This window comes from Gossypium arboreum, chromosome 3, assembly GCF_025698485.1.
Source record: "Gossypium arboreum isolate Shixiya-1 chromosome 3, ASM2569848v2, whole genome shotgun sequence".
Taxonomy (NCBI): domain Eukaryota; kingdom Viridiplantae; phylum Streptophyta; class Magnoliopsida; order Malvales; family Malvaceae; genus Gossypium; species Gossypium arboreum.
The window spans coordinates 137450854-137471803 of NC_069072.1; the positions used below are offsets into that span (position 1 = coordinate 137450854).

Genomic DNA, 20950 nt, shown 5'->3' on the forward strand with positions numbered 1-20950 from the left:
TTAATCTCTAGACTTTAATTTCTAACCTAATTTGATCCCTATATTTTTATAATATTATTAATTAGTCCAAATAGTTAATATAGTTAACTTTTTGTTAAAATATTATGTGATTATATATAATTTTAGTTTTTATATTAGACCACGATACATGGCTTCTTATTTCTTTTGAGTTTGTCTTGTTTTTTATTGGGGGATAAATCTCAAAATTAAATATGAATTTTAATTTAATGTGCAATTGTATATATGAACTTTAATTTGGTGCAATTATACACGTGAAACTCTAATGTGGTTCAAATATATACTTAAAATTTTAATTTTGATTTAATTATGCACATTTAATGAAATAAATACATCAATTTATTTTTATATTAGATAAATATAATAATTTATGTATGTAATATATAAACATAAATTGATGTTATATTAATAATTATGTTAATAATTTACAAGAATTGGATCAAATCAAAATTTTGTGTATAAAATTGCACAAAATCAAAATTTATGTATGCAATGTACATAAACCATAGTTCATGTATAGTTTTGGGATTTATTCCCCATTTTTTTCTATTACAAGACAATGGTCAAATTTCAATTTTGACCCTTATACTATACTAAAGCTTGGGATTTAATCTATATGCTTTAATTTTTATATAATTTGGTTCCTCTACTTTATAATCTCATTAGCTAGTCTAAATTAATACTTAATATTTTTAATTATTTCAATCATAATGTCGACACCAATTTTTCTTAAGAACACTACAAAAATTATTTTATATGACAAGTTTAAACATTTTTTTAAATTTTAAATTCAAAAGTAGAAAAACTAAATTCCAAATGTATGAAGTGTATGAAAATTTAGAGCACATTTTAACCGTCAAATTTTATTGGATAATGGTTTGCGTGACATCGATTGCTTTTTACCCATAAATAAGAGGATAATACGTTTCAACGCATTTGAACTCATATCCTTTTGCATTGACAATAATGCACATACCAATCGAGTTAAGATTAAATCTACTATTTGGTTGCTTTTAATGTCCAGGAAGTTAGACCAATCATTCCTAAATTAAAAAAGGTAGAAAGACTAAATTTCAAATATACGAAGTGTATAAAGACTTAGAACACATTTTAACCTTCAAATTTTTACTCCATAATTTGACACAAAGTAAATAATTAATCGAATGCGAAGCATTGGAATAATAATAATAATAATAATAAATATATTACTATTATGAAATTTGGGCTCATTGGATAATACTTTGCAATTGCTTTTTAACTATAAATAAGATAATAATGTGCGTCCACGCACTCGAATTTGCATCTTTCTACGTTGACAACAATACTAATATCAATCAACTATTCGGTTACTTTTAATGGCCACGAAGTTAGACCAATCATTTCCAAATGAGGGCTTAGGTAAGGTGATCGGTTATCGTCTTATTTATTTATTCTTTGTGCTGGCGAAGGCACGAGGTGATTTGCACGGTATCTCTGTATGTCTAGGGAGCTCTTTGATAGCTTACTTATTCTTCACCAATGATAGCTTCTTTATCTTTAGGGCTAATGCTTCGAAATGCCAGACAATATGTAATATCCTCTTCCACTTACGAACACGCTTTGGGACAAGGCATTAATTTTCAAAAGTCCGGAGTGATGTTTAGCTCTAATACAAAGTTAGCAGATAAGTAGGCAACTTACTCTATTCTGGGCGTTGAGGCATCTATTGCGCTCATGGTTCCTACCTAGGTCTCCCTTCCTTTATTGCCAAAATAAGAAGCAAGTGTTTCGGTTTATCAGAAAACGCCTCAGCAAACGAATTTTCAATTGGAAGAATAGGCTACTTTTAGACTTGAAAAACTGTAGTTTAGGCAATCCTGATTTATTGCATGAGTGTTTTTATGATTCCTATTGGCATGTGCGAAAAACTGCAATGTATAATGGTGAGATTCGAGTTTCAGTGATAATAAAGAGACTCTGTTGAAGCTGATCTCCATGCAGCTGGTATGAAGCAAGTGCAGCTGGAAGTTGGCCATGCAAACTCGTGACAAGCATGCAGCAACTTTGGTTTCTTGTTGCTGTTGGATTTGAACTAATGTTTTGTTATTTTGTAATCAAGTTTGTTTCCTCAACTTAGTTGGTAATATTTTGATGTAATCCATTGATTGATTGACTGAAATTTCAGCAATACAACTTGGACAATTAACTTAGCTATTTTCAATGTAATAGAGTGGGGTTAGGTATATGATTTGGTAGTAATTTTGACTTGTACACTTCATCTTTAGTTTTTTATATGTAATGGCAATATGCTGATGATGATATATGAAAAAACACATCATTTTCATCAATACTCTCAACTATTTCCATTGCTTCTTCTATTTCTTTCTTCTTCCTTCTTCTTCTTTTGCTCGATTTCTTCTTGCTTCTTCAGCAAGACTCGTGACTTGCTGCTGAAGAAAAAGCTGGACCAGTTGCTTGCATGTTCTTTAACACCAACAGACTCGATAGACCTCTTGGGACAAACTCTATATGCCCAAGAATTTTGGTGGCATGTGCTTTAGGAATCTCCATTGCTTCAATTTAGCGATGCTCTATAAGAAAGGATGGAGACTTATTTTCATCCCTGATTCTCTTCCAAGTTGCATATTCAAAGTAAAATACTTCCTCAAGTGTGGGTTTGTTGATTCTGCCAAAATTAATAATCCTTCTTTTAGATGGAAGAGCACTCACACTACTTAGACCTTGCTTTTAAAAGGAGTTCAATGGAAATTTGGTAACAACAACAATATTAGTGTTCTCTAACCCTTGGTTACCTGACGATGTCTGTTTCTATGTGGATTCAATCCCATTGGATGGTATGGAACAGTTGCGAGTAAGTAATCCCCTCATTGATAACGCTGATCAATGGGATGCCCATTTGGTTGAAGCTACCTCTTTTATCTACTAAGCCAAACGATCCGCTAATATGGCACTTTAGTCGCACTGGTATTTCTGAGGTACATTCTAGCTATTAACTCTATGATAGACATCATGCATACAGAGGGCCCTTGGGGACTTATATGGAATTCAGTAGTGCACTCAAAGTCAAGGAATTCATGTGGCGTAGCATGCGCCAATTCATTCCATGAAAAGGTTGCTTAGCCGCAAGAGGCTGCCCTATTGACCTTACTTGTCCACGCTGTGGGTTGGTTTGGTAGCATCAAGTATGTGCTGCTTGAATGTACTGAAGTTGTTGACATATGGCATTGCCTTGGGATTACTATTGATTTTCACATTGTCACTGAATTTCTGCAATTTTATTTGTCTGTGGCTAACAACACTGTTAAGCATCGCGTCATGGCTGTTGCACGGAGCTTGTGGTTTCACAGGAATTTATTTGTTTTTCGTCTAACCTGATCGGGACCAGTACAAATACAACATCGACGCTACTATTCATGATCAACATGGTGCCCCTTCGTTTGCTACTATTATTCGAGACCATGCATGAAATCTTATCAAAGGATGTTTTGGTTATTTTCCAGTTATTATGGAACCTCGAATGGCTAAACTTTTAGCCATAAGAGAGGTTTTATCTTGGCTTAATATGAGTTTTGACATAGTGATTATAGAATCTGACTGCATGGCTGTTATTAATGCTCTTGTGTCGTCGAGCTTAGACCTATCAGAGTTTGGTATACTTCTACATGATTGTTTTTTGTTGAGATATTTTCCACCTTGCCCTTCCATTAGACATGACGATCGAACTGCTTATAGGGTGGCTCATGAACTTACTTGGAAGGTCTTATCCTATGTAAGGATGATCTTCCCATTTTCTTAATTCTTAATTATGGATAATTCTTTGTTTTCTTCCACTAATATATATCGAGGTGCATACCACTAGGCGTATGGATAAGTCTATTGGCTTGAGACTTTGTAATATTCGAATGTTATTGTTGAGGTATTTTTCGAGCAGTGTCTAAACTAGTGCCTAGATAAATGCCAATTGGTAGTAATATTATTTTCTTAAAAAAAATTGAAATGTTTAAGTTGATAAAATTTGACAAAATTTGACAACAAAAATCTTTTGATTGTATTTTGTGATGTTACTTTGGATTCCTGTCAGTCTATCCTTGATACCTAAAGTACACATAGCAACTTATCTTGGATATTTGCTTGGATTCGATTGAAGCAATCAACTTCACATAATTGATGAGTTGAATCAAATCGAGCTAAAGTAAGAACTATATCTTGATGATTTAAAACTTATCATGTGCTATTTTGAAGATATTCTTTGTGCAAGTTATCTTACTTATTCAAGAAAGATTAGTTTTAAAATATATATAATGTTAGCAAGTCTCAATTACTTATATATTGTGGAGACTTGTATAAATTTTATATAAGAAAAAGGAAAGCAATTTATCTTGTTCACTATGGAACGTGTATGTGAGCACATTAAGCGAATTAATCAAGTGTTTGATTTGGTTATGTCCTAGAAAACTTAGAGGGAGATGTTTATATTTTGGATACAAAAAGATGTAGTTTAAATTGATAAGTGTCAGAGTTTTGAAACATTTATTATACAAGGTGTTAAGATAGTGAATATTCTCTCTGGACAAAATCTCATATATATATATATATATATATATTCTTTATTTTTTGCACTTCTCATTATTATTGCCTGAAGATAAGAGTTCTTTTACTTTAAAAATAATAATAACTATTCAACTTAATCATGTAACCTGATCACTACAAGGAGAAAAAGGAAAAGTAGAAGGTTCGTTTATAGTTCCATAAATTATGCAGAAATTGAGGAGAAAATGATGAAACTAAAAGCATGAGAAGTAATGATTACGTACATTGTTATTAGAATGTGATTCAATGAATTAATTGAATTGAGAATGGAATATTAAATTAATTTAATATGTGATATAGAATTGTTGAGTATTTTTTTCTGTCTCTTTAAAATAATGATGTTCATATGGTCCTATGTACGTGTTTGTATGGTCTCATGCACGTATAACTTCGCGGGAGAGCAAACTTGATTTGCGAACTCAATAGAATCCGGCCCAAACTCATTCGAATTTTTGAGCTGGTGATGGTAATTATCCTAACAAGGATAAAAGAAACCCAAATTAAAATTGAATATTTTACAATTAAAAAATTAATTAAAATGTAAAAAAAAAAGTTTTTTTTCTGCCAAAAAAATTGAGATTTTTAATTAAAGTTATTATTTGACACGAGTTTTTAATCTTTTATTTTTAAATGTCAATTAAGTACATATGATAGTTTTAAATCCCACTTGTAGTGTTAGAAAACTCTACACTTATATATATTTTAATATTTTTAATTATTAATCATTTTTTAACATTTTAAAGTGATTAAATCATCGAGTTCAACCAGTTGAATAGAAAACTGAAAGTCTGACAAATTCGATCTTCAATCTGATCATTATAGCATTAATTATAGACAACAAATCGCATTTCTTCTAATTTTTTAGAACAAAAGGAAGTTGAAAGTGTTCAACAGTGAGAACTTAGAAATTAACTTATTTGGCCCTTATCTTGTAGAATCACATCATACGCCGCCGAAGGCGGTAGAGCAAAAACAACTAACCCCATTTTGCATCTTTTGACCTCCTTGGCTAGAGCATCAGCAACCCTATTTATTGTTCATGGCACAAATCGAACTTTAATAAGCCAATCCTTCGCCATCCAATGACATATGTCTTACCGTACCCAATAGCTTCCACCTCTTTCATTTCTTAGTATTAGATTCACCACCATTTTACTATCACTTTCAATAATTAAATCGAATGCCATCCATAATTGCATGTAATTCAGCTTTTAACAACGAGATAACCTCCAACTATTGACCATAATTAAACACTCAACCCTATTATTACATTTAAATTAAAATTTGTATAATTATTTTAAAATATCTAAATTTATTAGAATAATATTTATAATATACAGATTTAAACATGATTTGAAACAATAATATTTGAATTGATACAGGAATCTACACCATTTATCATCATCTCTAGTAATGATTAGGAGCTGTGCAAATTAAAAAGCTTTATTACAGACAGCATTGATTCAGCCAAGTAGGCATTGCTAATTATTTAGATTATATTAATTTTAATTAATGCTTATAAAGCCATCTTAATCCCATCTTTGTATTTATTTTATTTATATATGGAGGATAAAATAAAGATGATCTAATTATTTATTCATTATACAAAGAATTCATTTATTAAATTATGTACTCTTCAAAAATAAAAAAATATTAAATACCTACTTTGGAAAGATGAGATTCTTATAGAAATATTAAAATATTAATAATAATATATTGATTTTGCAGGGAAAAGGAAGAACATGGTGAGTCATGCGCCGTGAAAGCCATCATAAAAGGGATAGTCATGGAGAGTGGGGTCTCTTTCTAATTAACTTGGATTTTAGAATCAAGTTCAATCGAATTAATACGAATTTTATACATTTAATCATAATAGTTTGACTTGGACTAAAGTAGAAATATTTATTGGTTGGGTTTAAATCGAAACTATACATTATATTAATATATTTTATATTTATTTAAATTGGTAGAATTAAAATATAATTTTAAAATTTTACTTAAATCTACATTTTATCTAAAATTCATTTTAGGTTTTAAATTTAGATAATTTAACATATTAATTTTTAAGGAAAATATTCAGTATAAGTAGAGTTAATGAAGTTTTTAGACTCTATAAGTAGAGTTAGAGAGTTGACAAATGTATTATACGAGTATAGTAAAATATTTAAAAATAAATATTTAGAAAGAAGAGATACACTGTAAATTTTTAAGGCTATTTGTGGAATAAAAAAATGTAAACTATCATTGTATCAAATACTCACCCGTAGTAATATACATATAAAAGAAATGAGAGATATTGACAATTTTTTAACTCTGCTTGTAGAGTTAAAAAAGTACATTGCTAGTATAATAAATATTATCCTTTTCTAATACAATACTGGGGCTAGGGGATGGGTGTGACATTAGACAAGGTTTGAACTCGTGTCAAACGAGTATCTAACAAGAACTTTAATCACTACTCCACACAAGTTAAAGACAACTTAACATATTTTTTTAATGTTTAATTAGTACTGCATTAATATATATTTATTTTTATGGGATATAAATTATATAATATATAAAATAAAATAAAAATATATATATCACAAAAGTATAAAATGCGCCAGGCCTTGAATGTTAAAGCCCAATATCATTTTTTGAGTCTCGTACTTCTGTCCAAACACTCTCATATTTTGAGCGAGTTGTTTATTTTAGACAAATAACTTAACTCATAAACAAGTCTAGATCAAATTAACTTTTGTCAAGATTCTATCTCATAGGGATCAGATTATAATCTTATCAAATTGAGGGATCATCAGGCCATGCATATAATAACAAATGACTTTACCTTGCTTAAGTTTTTATTGACATCAAATCCAAAGTTCAAACCTAAACAACTCATGTATCCCATAATAAAAATATATATTCCCATAGGAATGACAAATAATTAGTCCTATTAATGAACATCTCAATTCTTAAATAGTTTCGAGATATTATTTTTAAAGTATTTAGGTTAGGTTTTAGTTTCAGATTTTTGTTTTTAGACTTCGCAAGTAACTGGGGTATCTATATTCCAAAAATCAGTTGGGTTCTCCTCAAAGTAAGAAGACAAAATCCGAGGATAATCGAGCATATATATCCTGGTACGATATCTTCATTCGAGGGTTTAATTAGTTGCTCAGTAGACAACACTTCAAAAACTTTTTCCTAAAAATAAACGACCCCCTCAACAGTTATGTAAATATCATTGTTCATGAATGATTTTTTTTTTTTTTCCTTTAAGTTACTATGAACCAATTATATTAATAGTTCTAATCATAATAAATAATTGTAAGCATTGAACTAAATAATTGGATTGAAAACTCAAATTAATTAACTAAATTCAGACTCAGCTCAAATCACTATTTCGCACATAATTTTACAATAATAGGAGTCTTGACTAATAATTTCTAATGTGTCATACCAAATTCAAATATCAAAATTGAATAATTAAATCTATTTTTAAGGAAAAATATCTATATCATAGGTAAATAAATTTAAAAAATCACAAATAAATTAAAAACCACCAATGATCTTTCTATTATATTAAAAAAATAACAATGAACCTTGCGTGTTGACTTGATGGTTAGGGTGTTCACTGCCTCAAGTCTGGCCTGAGTCTGAGTTGCACTAATCACATTGCTATTAGGGTTTTGTTATTATAATTCACCAAAAAGAAAAATAATTAACAATTGACATCGTTATTTCAATATATTTAAGTGCTTATTAGTCTCTATAATTTAAAGAGTTAGGAGTTAATAGATATAATAGTAAAAATTGTATAAAAAATTTAAACATGAATTTTTTTTGAAATAATCTTATTATAAGTTATGATCATATGTGTTTTTTTTAACATAATGTCTAGAACTACTCATAGCCCCTTCCGAACCTATAAATACGATGATAATGCGCTTTAGCATACTCGAACTATATCCTCCTGCATTGACAACAATACTTATATCAATCAAATTATAACTCAATCGAGATTTAAACATCAACTTAAAATGCAACATTCTTAAATATTTATAACTTTTCATTTAATGCATGAATATAAAATTATAATAATATATATATATATATATATATATATATATATAAACAAAACCATCATCCATCAATCAAGATTAATGCTAGCATTTAATATTATTTTCATTTCTTCTACAAATTTATTTAATAACATATTTTTCATGTAAAAACAGAAAAGATAAGGTGATTTCGTTTTCAATACATTAATTTACTTCATTCATGATGATCGAAAAGAAACTTCTTTATTATATTTGTACATACATATGGTAAGCAAAATATCTTTTTACGTTGGATTTATAATAAAAATTCTATTTTTAATTTAAATTTAAATTTAAATTTAAAATTTAATTCGTGCGGTCATATTTAATAAATGAATAGTCCGATTCATAAATAAATCTATTACACGTGAAATTGCATGTGATTGTCACACACATAGGTACAAATAAAATTTGAAGTTAGGACCACAACATAAATTGACATTTACTTTGTAAGCCTTGAAATGCAAGGCATGTACCAAAAATAAAGTTAAAAAGCAAATCCCCCATTGCTAAAATCATGGCACATGGTGCCCATGTCCCCTTGTCATTTTCACCCCCCACATCCATAATAATTTCACCAATTGTTTGGGGCAATCAAGTTTCTTTACCATGGGTTGTTTTTGGGTCAAAATTTGCTATTAGTCCCTATACTTAACACAAGTTGCGGATTTGGTCATTGTTCTTTAATTTAGTCATATTTGGTCATCGTATTTTTTGGATTTTGAAGTTTTATTCTTAACTCAAATAGTAGTGGTTAATTCCGTTTGATTAGATTATACTATTAGTCATGTACTATGTGTAAAATTATAATCCCTATATATTTTGAATTTCAAATTTTTAGTTTTGATGTAAACGATGATTGTTAAATCCATTAATTGACTTTTGTGAGTAGGGCTATAAAGGAATAGAATGTTCGATGAAGAACTTATGAACAGGGGCGAAACTAGGGGGTTGGCAGGGTCCAAAGCCCCCTTAAAATGGAAAATTTTTTATTTAGGCCCTTTAAATTTTTAAAATTTTAAATTAGTAAAGGTAAAATTGCACTTTGGCCTCCCTTAAAAATATAAAAATTTGATTTAATTCTTTAAAAATTATAAATATATAGGCTATTAAAATGGTGAAATTATATTTTTGCCCCCCTAAAAAAATTTTCTAGTTTTACCTCTGCTTATGAATAGATTAGTTTATGTTCGTTTATCATGCTAAATAAACAAACATGAACAAAATTTTAAGCTTTGTTTATTAAACGAACTAAACATGAACAAGACTTGATTAGTTCATTTATATTTACTGAACAAACTCGTTTATATTCGCTTTAAAACTAGCTTATTATTCAATTATTATATATTAATAAAATTTTAGTGTTTGTGTGCTTATTTTTATTTATAATATAATTATTAATACTTATATTTGGTTTTTAATCTAAAAATAGTATGTATGTATATTTATTGTTATTGTTCATAAACTTGTTTAATTATATGTTTGTGGACATGTTCGATTAACTTAAATGAAACGACATGAACATACATGATTTTAAATAAATGAACATGAACACAAATTTAAAATTATTAATGGACACCAATCGAACATGAACATGAACACGAACAAGCTTAAAAATAAATAAATAAATGAAGATGAATAGTATTTTGTTCTTTCAAGCTCCATTCATTTATAACCCTATTTGCAAGTTAACTACTGTTTGGTCACATCGAATTTCGGAACTAGTAGAATTTAATGAATTTATGAACTACTGTTTGGTCAGCATTGAAATTTTAAATTTAAAAGATACAAGAACAAAAAGTGACCAAATTATAGTAATTGAATTCATAACTTACACATAATACAAGGACTAAGAGTAGAAATTAACATTTTATTAGATATAAATATTTGGCATCAATCTACTACTCTTTGTTACATTCTATGTAGAGTAAATAAATAATCAATTTATTAAAATCTTAAACACGATTAATCATAATTAAATTTGATTATATCATGTATGAAAGTATAATATCTTTTGTCTAATTATGCTCATAATTTTTACATATTTGAAATTTAATCCTCTATTTTTTATGCAATAATTGAATTTCAATTGATAATATTGTCAACAAACTTCTATTAAATTATATTACCCGACATTGTTAAAAAATTACTCACGTGATTAATATTATACATGTGGAATATCAAATAAGCAAATAAAAACGTTGAATCTAGAGTTGTAACGTTTCCAATTTCAAACCTGGTTGTAAGGTTTATCGGCACAATTTTAGAGAATGCTTACATGGATTTCATGCAGTTTTTAAGTGGTATCATGAGCAATTTTTTGGTTCAATTTTAAAATACCACATAAGAGTGAAGATCCTTTGACAGTCTTATTAATTGGACTTCAATTGTTAAATCAAAAGAGTAGAAGGGTTGAATTCTTGAAATTAAAATTAAGTGGATTAGATTTCAAATGTGTACATAGCACATGGACTGAGAGCAAAATTTACCATTTTTTAATGTACTATTTTGCCACCTCAGTAAAGGGAATGTGGAAGCCATGACATGTAGACAGATAGACAATCAGATAGAAAATAATAATATAAAACAGAATCTACAAGAGATTTTTGGAAGAAAAAAAACCCAACAATCAAGCACAAATAAAATAAAAAAGTGGATTAATTGCCTTTTTTTCCCTTTAATTTTCCTTCAAGGACGTGAACCCCAGTTCTTCTGGATTTCAAAGTGATAACTCACATCCAAATAGACTTTGTCATCATCATCTACAAACTGCATAAACAAATTAAAAAGAGAAATTAATTAAAAGAAATTGAACTTCAATATTTTAAAATTAAGACAAATTCTAATATATATAAATAAAATCAGAATTTTTAATGTAATGTTAAATTCTTAATTATAAAATTTGTAGAAAAGAATAGTAATAAAGTTATAAATTATGTATGGTCAAATTCTGTCCTTAGTCCCTATACTCTTCGGACTTTTTAAATTCAACCCCTTTACTTCTAGGAATTCAATTCTTTCACTTGTTTGATTTAAAAATCAAAGTCCAATCGATAATACATTTATTTAAAAAAAAAAACCCAGACCTTTGAATGTTGAAATACAACATATTCAAATTTAATAAAACTTTATTAATAAAATCATTAATCGAACTTTAAAATCATGTCCGAAAAATAAAAGTAGAGAGACTAAATTTCAGAAGATAAAAAAAATACAGGGACTAAAAACAGAATTAAACCATCAAATATAATTTACCTTGGTCCTTACAGCATATGAGCCTCTAGCAAACAAGCCTGAAGGTGTAGTTTCTTCTTCCAATTCAAATGTATAAGGTTCCTTTTGTGGACTAAATGTCCCCAACATTAGCTTTGTGTTGTCCACTGTCAAATTTAATTTCAATATCAACCCCATTAAAATCAACCCAAACTCAAATTCGAATCATTTTCTAAAAGGTTATAATTATCAAAATTTAAATTTCAAAATCGGTTCAAAATTTGAACTTGTAATAATGTTATTTTTCTTACCTCGAATACCTGTTTTCCAAACAGTGTTTACGTATTTAAGACCGGAGACAATATTGTTGGAGACATTGAAAGTGAATTTGAGACGAAATCGACTTCCTTCTTTTAGAGTAAACAAACAAGTTTTAGGCTTTGTAACAAATGGGATTGGTAAAATTATGTCCGGTCTACCAGGGGATACGATCGAGAGGCTTAATATCTTAACTTCAGGCTCTTTACTCTCTGCATTAAATCAATACACAAATATGAGTCGAACATGAATATCCGGAGGCGGATACAAAGGGTAGATAGGGAATTTCACCACAAAATAAAAAATAGTCCTTTATAAATGATCAAATTATAAATTAATATAGGAAACATTACACTTTACTCCAAAAATAAAAATATTTATTTAATCCTTTCAAGAATTACAAAAAATTCAATTTTGGTCCCTCCTAATTTTTTTTTTTTGAATTGACCCCTGTAAATATTGTAACGTCAATATAAAAAAAATGAAGAGTTGGAGTAAAATGTACCTCCGACCGCAGACATATCAACAGTACCAAGAAGTTGTTCTTTCCATCTCCTTAAACTTTCATCATCCTTGAAACAAACAAAAGAAAAAACCAAGGTTTGAGTATTTTCATGGAATCTGGGTATAATTTTCCAAGAAAATTTATATACCTTGTCTTTTTCAAGCTGTTCTTTGAGGGAAATTTGAGGACCAAGATCCAATTCTTTCTCGGATTTCAACTTGGCATCATCATCATCTTCTTCTTCTTCATCATGTTGATCATCATGGGGTTCATCACCATTGTTGATAGCTTCCTCATCATTATCATCAATGAATTTCTTGTTTTTCTCATCTCTTAACTCTTCTTCTTCGCCAGCTTTGTTTTCGTTTTTGTTGAATCCAATCTGTTTGGATGCCGAGAAAGTTCCTACAGCAGCTGATGACATTTTTTTTTTTTGCCCCTATGAACCTACCTCTAAGCAAAGCAGGTTAGTTATCCATTGCTGCAGGATTTAAATAAAAGGAAACGGTACACATGTTTGTGGGCTACTGGGCTTGAATTTGTACCAAATTTACATGATGTCGACTCATATGATGGATATATATACATATTAAATTATGATATTCCTATTATATTAAAATGTCAAAAGTAAAAATGTTGAAAGTTAAAATTCGATAACTAGGTTCACTTTAGTATTAATATATTTTTTTCGATCCATTTTGGCATTTAAATTTAACAACAAAATTCATTTTGATTTCTAAACTTAAAAAATATAAAAATTTAATGACGTGACATTCTAAAATCATGTCATTAAATCTTGATGGAATAAAATTTAGAGACCAAAATGAACAAAAAAATACATATACCGAAGTAGATTTAGCTGCCAAGTTTAAGGGTCAAAGATTATATTAACCTTTATAAAAAAAAACAGTTAAAATACACGATAAGTCATTGTACTCTTTATAAATTTAAATTTTAGTCTCTCTAATAGTCAATTTCAAAATTCAAATTCAACTGTTAATATTATTAAAATTATTTTGTTAAATTCAAGTTCATTACAATGTCATTTTTTTTAGTTACACGACCACTAAGTAAGTATTCTTTTTAATTTCAAAATGTTATACCAACAAATTTAGCAAAAAAAATGTTAATAATTAGACCTAAATTTCGAACTCTAAAAAATAATGGACTAAATTTCTAAAACTAAGAGTATAGAGGCTAAATTTTAAAATTGTGAATAATATAAGACTTATGTTATTAATGTAGTGAGATGGGAAACATGGCATTGATGCATGACATAAGACCTAACATGCACGGCAGTTGAAACAAAAGGGATCGGTTTCAAATTTCTGATTTCTGTAGTTGGGGGCAGTTGAGACAAAAGTTTATCTCTTTAGACCCTTCCCTTTCAAACTTTTATACCATTAATGCTAACTCAAAATCATGATTAAATATTGATATATCAATGTGCAAAAAATATAACTACGAGAGTTAAGTGAGATGGTAAGTATTTTTTCGAGTTTGATTCTCGTTTTAGATATAAAGCAATTTTAAAACTCGTTGTTAGTATATTACTAGACTCGTTTCAATAAATATATTAAGAAAAATATGAAAATTATATAAATATACAAATTCTCAAATTGAATAATTTTAAAATAATTAAATAAAATAAAATATTATCGATTCAATCGATATTGACCCACATTTGAAGACATTTATTTATGGTTGATCATCATTGTCTACCAAAAATAGGAAATAATACATTCAAGAAATCAATCTAATAGCACATCCCATCAACATTAATTTTTATTTATTTTCCATCAAACATTAATTTAAATCATACTAAAGTTTCCAAGAATGTTACTACTTTTTTTATTATTTTATTTATTGGTTGATAAAATTCACCATATTTTGGTTGATCGAGTTTAGTTTGATTGGTATGAATGTTGTTGTCAATGTAAGAAGATGTGAATTTAAATATATTAAAATATATATTTTTTCTATTTATGAGTTGAGGAAAGACTATAAATAGTTCTAAATATTGTGTCAAAAAAATAAATACGATCAAAATTTATAATAAAATTATTCAAAAAATCCATTAATCGTATCATATTCAATTTGAGTTCTAATATGATCCATCAATATGCTTTATTGAAAGTCAACAAAAAAATTAAATTTCTAAGAATTTTGAAATCTAGTAAATGAGGCCTCCTATTGTTTATTAAAGCTAAAGTTTTTGACCTTAAATTCAAAAGTGAAATTTCTGGAGAAAAGTTTTTTTTTTTATATTCTTTACATTTTGTTCTTTTATTAAAAAATGGGTAAAATAATTTTTATATATTAAGTTAAAAAGTAATTTGGTCATTTCTATTAAAAATTTCATCTATTTGTTCAGTTAAAACTAGCGGGACTAATGAGAATAGCCGAACAATGACATATGATGTTCTATGTATATCTTTGCGATATATAAGAACTAATTTTTAACATTAGGTATGAATGGAATTTTAATAAAAAATTAATTTACTCTTTAATTTAATATATATAATTTAATTTATCTATTTTTAAATAAAAAGACAAAATATAATTTGACTTTTATTGAAATTTATGTTGTGCTAACGAGTGGATTAGTTTAACTTAAATTAAATTATTGAGTTTGGTGTATTTCGACCCAATTCAACGCATGTAGTTGAAGGAACCCAAGTTGTAGCCCAAATACGAGGCATGCTTAAGCCCAAACGATAAAGGATTCACGTGGACTTGTTTATTCTTGCTTGGCTTGGGTTTCGCTTTACAAAAATTCTTCACTTTATCCCCAGAGCTGAACCATTTTCATGTCATTTTTGTTTTAATTTGCTCCCAATTTTCTTGCCAGAGCATTCCTTTGATAGAATTCTCTTGTTTTAGGTATTTTCTTCTAGCCAACAACAGCGCTTTCTACATGTTTGATTTTATGCTCGAAAGAGTTTCACTTGAACCATAGCCTTCACTTCAACGCACCACACGCATCCTGATAAAGTCTCGAGTGAATCATTTTCATGTCATTTTGTTCTAATTTGAACCCAATTTTCCTTTCCCAAGCGTTCATTCACCACACCTATTGATTTAATATTCATAATTTAGAGATTTCTTCGAGCTAACAACAGTGCCCTCAACATGTTTGACGTTATGCCTGAAAGAGTTTCACTCGTTGTACCATAGCCTACACTTCAGCTTACTAACAGCAAGCATCCTGATAAAGTCTCTAGATCAACCATGTTGCTCTCCGTCTCGTGCCAAAGTGACAACTTCCTCAGCTCCAGCTTCCTTCAATCATCAAACCCATCTTTCATTTCCCTTAAAAGAACTAAAAAAAGCTTTCAAAACATTTATAATAAACCCCAAAGTTTATCTCTTTGGATTTCGTGTTCTTCTCTCAAAATTGTTCGAAGCCCTTCACTTGACAAACATGTAGTGAAACAAAACAAAATCCGTTTCGTCCAAAAGCTGAAAACTTTGTTACTTTCGAAGCCGAAACACTTCATTCCAATCCATATTCTCGCTAAATGCCGTGCTTACCTTTGTATCCACAAGCCTCGTTCCATTCTTTCCATGATCTATCGGTACCCCACGATTTTCGAGCTCTTCACTATCCCCATGCCGCCTACTCCGTTTAACGCTACAAAATCGGGGTACCAACTTTGTGTTCGTTTAACCCCGGCTGCTAAATCTCTCGCTATGCAAGAATTGAATCTTAAGTCAGCTATGTCAGGTTTCTTGGCGAACAAGTTACAGAAACTTCTCATGCTTTCTTCTCATCGTCGGCTTCTATTGTCTAAGATCGTTCACCTTGGTCCTCATCTTGGGTTATCTCCGAATTTTCGGTCCCGTCTTTGTAATGATCATCCGGATAAGTTTAAGATCGTAGGTACCTCGTATGGTATGGCCCTTGAGCTTGTGAATTGGGATCCTGAGCTAGCTGTTCCATTGAAGTCTCCTCCGGTAAACCGTGGGTTGATCGTTGATAGGCCTTTGAAGTTTAAGCAACTGAACCTTCGGAAAGGGTTGAATTTAAAGCGACGACACCGGGATTTTTTGATGAAGTTTAATGAATTGCCTGATATTTGTCTGTATAATACGTCTTTGGATGACTTTCCAAAGTCATCCCTCGAGGCCGAGAAAAGAGCTTGTGGTGTAGTGAGAGAGGTGTTGGGGATGATGGTTGAAAAGAGGACATTAATAGACCACTTGACACATTTCAGGAAAGAGTTCGGGTTACCAAATAAGTTGAGGGCGATGATCGTGAGACACCCGGAATTGTTCTACGTGAGTTTGAAAGGGATGAGGGACTCGGTTTTCTTAGTCGAGGGGTTTGATGACAAGGGAGTGCTTTTGGAGAAAGATGAGAGTTTAGTGATAAGAGATCAACTAATGGCATTAGTTGCAGAAGGAAAAAGGATACGACGCGAAAAGAGGAAAGCTAGAATTAATGGTACTATTGTTGATGACTGTGATAACAATGATAACGTTGAAGTTGAAGATGGTGACTATGATGATGGTGATTATGATGATGGATTTGAGAATTTGTTCGATTCTGAAGATTCGGACCTCGAATATGATTTTCATGATGATGATAATGAAAGCAGTATGTTGTATGCTAATGGAGGAAATGCAGTATTTTGGACTGGTGATGACAATGGAGATTCAGAACCTTGGTAATGATAAATGATTTGTGAATATTTGTAAGTAATTAGGGGATAAACGAAATCTGTGCTCATAAGCTATTCGAGTTTGTTTCAAAAGAAATCCGAAATCTATCTCATCATTGTTGAATTAAACTAGAGCTGTTGACTGCAAAGAATTTATGTATCTTAATACTTGATTCGCGCAGTTTCGAGTTGTTATTAAGGTTTTCTTTTAAAATTTAAATTAATATTGTGGAACTTCAATTCTAACTTGATCTCAAATATGACTAGAACACAAAAATAGCTCAATTTTTATACAAAGTAAATGAGTCTAATTGAGCGTGTTCGAGCTTGTTGGAATCGGACCAAATCAGTTGATACATGAGTTTGGACAAAAAAGTTGAATCGAGATAAAAAATTGATTGCACCAATGGTTGAAGTCTAGACTTGATCATGGGTCGGGCCACCTAGCTCGGTCCGAAGGCCCGCACAAAATGTTGGAGGGTTTGAACAAAAATATAGGCCAAAAAAATGGGTTTGAACAAAAATAAGGCCCGTTTAAAAAAAGGACTGAGCCTTGGATAAGATATTTTTAGCTCTTGGCCCGGCCCGGCCTGACCCGAATTCACTAAAGTACAAAAAAAAGTTTGCTTTTTTAATATTATTTTCTTGTTGTTTTCTCCATATTTTGCTACTATTTTATTATTATGTTGTTATTGTTTGGATATTATATAAAACTTTTTTATTTTTAATTTTATTATTATTTGAATACATTTGTTAATTTTGTTATTATTTTAGAGACATTTGCTTGTTAAGTTGCATCTATCTTAGTATTATTTAAGTATACATGTTTTTTAAAATTTATTTTCAATTTGTTAGGAGATATTTATTTTGATATTTTTAGTATTTTTGATGTATTATATATATTTTAAAATAATATAAAAATTAATAAAGGCGGGCCGAGTCGGGCCCCAGTTTTAGCATTTTTATCCGAGTCGGGCTTGGACAAAATTTTAGGCCTATTTTTTGGCTTGGGCTAGGCCCGAGCCTAGCAAACAGGCCTATTTTTAGTTGAGCCCGACCTGGCCCATGTACACCTCTAGGTTGAACTAGTTTTTTAAATTTTTAATAATTTATTTAATTAAAAATGGATTGATAATCAAATCAGAAATTGATGGTATTAACAAAGAATGTAGACTAGCTAATGACATTTTCACGGATCTTAGTTTAACAAAGAATTTTAGTGGTATAAACAATCCTTAAAAATTCACATAATCATTTTAATTAGAATAAAATATTTAGACCGACTAATGGCATTATAAAAGTTAAGATATCAAATTATGTCAAAATTAAAGTATCTGATTAAATATCAAATTTGAGCGAAATATAATGATCAAATTGAAATTTAACCATTCTTGTAATTTATAAAATAGAGGAACTGTAATTGACATTTACCCATAATATTCTCATGTAAAAAAAATATACAGGTGTTCTTTGTAGAAGGCCTTAGGGCCTTCATTTTATATACAGTTTGTACGTGTTATGAATATCTTATTATTAAGTGGATGTCCATCAATATCAAAATAAGTTTAATATATTTTAGAACTCTAATAGTCATTAAAAGTAAAGTTTTATTTCATTTATACTTTTGTATATAAATATAGGCTTTGAAGAAGTATTGTGAACATCTTTATGGATAACTAAAATACGTACTTATCTTTTGTTCTCCTGTTTCTCTTGTTATTTATTTATTTATTTCATGATTCGTTATCAGTACGATACTTTTTTTTTTCACGATTCTTTTCTATGGCAAGGAAGAAAAGAATTGTAAGAAAGTTATATAATTTATCCGGTATGTTTTCGTCACTATTTTATCTTTAGTAAAATTGTTTTACAAAAAAAATTATTTTAAGATTTCTTTTAAGTTATATTATGCATAATATTTGAATGATTTAAATATATAATGATTAAATTATTGTTATTAAACATGCTTAAATTTTGATTAAGGGAAATTGATAGGATCTAATTGAACCTTGTTAACTTTGTCATTAAGGATTAGATTATACCTTTAAATTGAATTATAAATTATAAATAATTGATTAAAGCATCATAAGATTCTATAACATATTTTTGGTATTGAAATTTGGTACAATGTGTATCAAAAAACTTTCAAGCATCTTACGTGAAAATTCTGATTGTTTTATAAATGTTAAAGATTTTCAAGTATATTTCACTATGATTTATTTTATTATAGCATGCTTGTTAAATTTGGAGACAGAAACATGAACAAACAGATTTTAAACTGAAATTCATGCATATTTAGGTTTTAAACTGAAATTCATGCATATTTAGGATGATGTTTATAGAAAAAAATTATATCTAATTTTTATATTTTAGATGTGAGATTTGTCCATACAAATGTTTTACTATGAAAGCTATGGTGATCAAACTTTGATAATTATATGCATATGTAGTTGCAAGATCTCTTATATATTGTCTCCGTAATGTCAATTTTGAGGATTTCCATAGTCCATATTGAGAAACTTCTTGTTGTAATAATTTTTTGATGAATTATAAGAGAAGGGTAAAGCCCTACAACAACACAACTAGTGCGACTCAGCTTAGATCACACCTAGGGGGTGAACAGTCTGACCATCAAGCCAACACACGGAGTTCTGTTGTTGTAATTATTTGTTATTCATTACTAATTTTAAGTATATAATTTTATTTTGATATTTATATAAAATCTTACAATTAGGATTATATGTATTTTGTAAAAAAACGAAATTTCTAAAAGTATAAATTATATATTTTTTTGTGAATTATGGAACTCATTACTTGACTTATTAGTAATAATTTCTATATATTGAATCTATTAGATTTTGGTAAGAATTTTGTATTAGAAAATTATCGTCTTTTCCGCTATTTGGTACTATATATTAGTATAATTGAATCACAAGAGACGAAAATTAGACGTTTATTAGTCTAATATATTAATTAGGTGGTATGATTGGTTAGACCATCATTATCAAAAATAATACAATAAATAAGAACTTACATGGATATTTATTAAAGAACCTGAATATTTTTTTATATTAAAGATTTATCAATCGTTGTTTGTTATCAAAAAAGATGAATTATTAGAACCTCACTAGCAAAACTTGAGATTAAATTACTTGCATTTCAAAAAGAAACATGAGCTCATTTATCCAACAAATGAATATTTTGATATTTTAATGTAGACTTTGATACGTACTTCTCTTTTGCTCTCAATACACCTTAGGATGGTATAGCCTTAAATTAAAGTAAAATAAAGTTAAAGGCGAGGTTTAAACGAGAAAAGACTTACGGTGGATACTTAAGCACCCAGAGATGAGGAAGGGCGTAGTAAGCAATGAAATGCTTCGGGGAGTTAAAAATAATTGTAGATCTGGAAATTCTCGAATAGACGAACTAAAACATTTTAGTAGTCGGAGGAAAAGAAAGAAAAAATAATTTATGTAGTAGTAGCAAGCAAAATGGGAGTAGCCTAAACAGTGAAAACTGAGTTGTGGGAGAGCAATAAAAGTGTCGTGTTGCTAGGC

The 20950-nt window shown here is 29.2% G+C and overlaps 2 protein-coding genes across 2 annotated transcripts; one reads left to right on the forward strand and one right to left on the reverse strand.

Moving 5' to 3' along the window:
* Nucleotides 1-11107: 11107 nt before the first annotated feature.
* Nucleotides 11108-13273, reverse strand: LOC108475475 (rho GDP-dissociation inhibitor 1-like). Its single transcript, XM_017777443.2, has 5 exons — nt 12875-13273; nt 12727-12793; nt 12215-12433; nt 11946-12070; nt 11108-11459 (listed from the first exon to the last, which is right to left on the reverse strand). The coding sequence occupies exons 1-5, from the start codon at nt 13148-13150 to the stop codon at nt 11379-11381; spliced, it is 768 nt and encodes a 255-aa protein (XP_017632932.1). The 5' UTR covers nt 13151-13273; the 3' UTR covers nt 11108-11378.
* A 2193-nt stretch (nt 13274-15466) lies between these two features.
* Nucleotides 15467-17571, forward strand: LOC108475924 (protein WHAT'S THIS FACTOR 1, chloroplastic). The gene has a single exon (XM_017777926.2). The coding sequence runs from the start codon at nt 15958-15960 to the stop codon at nt 17398-17400; it is 1443 nt and encodes a 480-aa protein (XP_017633415.1). The 5' UTR covers nt 15467-15957; the 3' UTR covers nt 17401-17571.
* Nucleotides 17572-20950: the final 3379 nt, after the last annotated feature.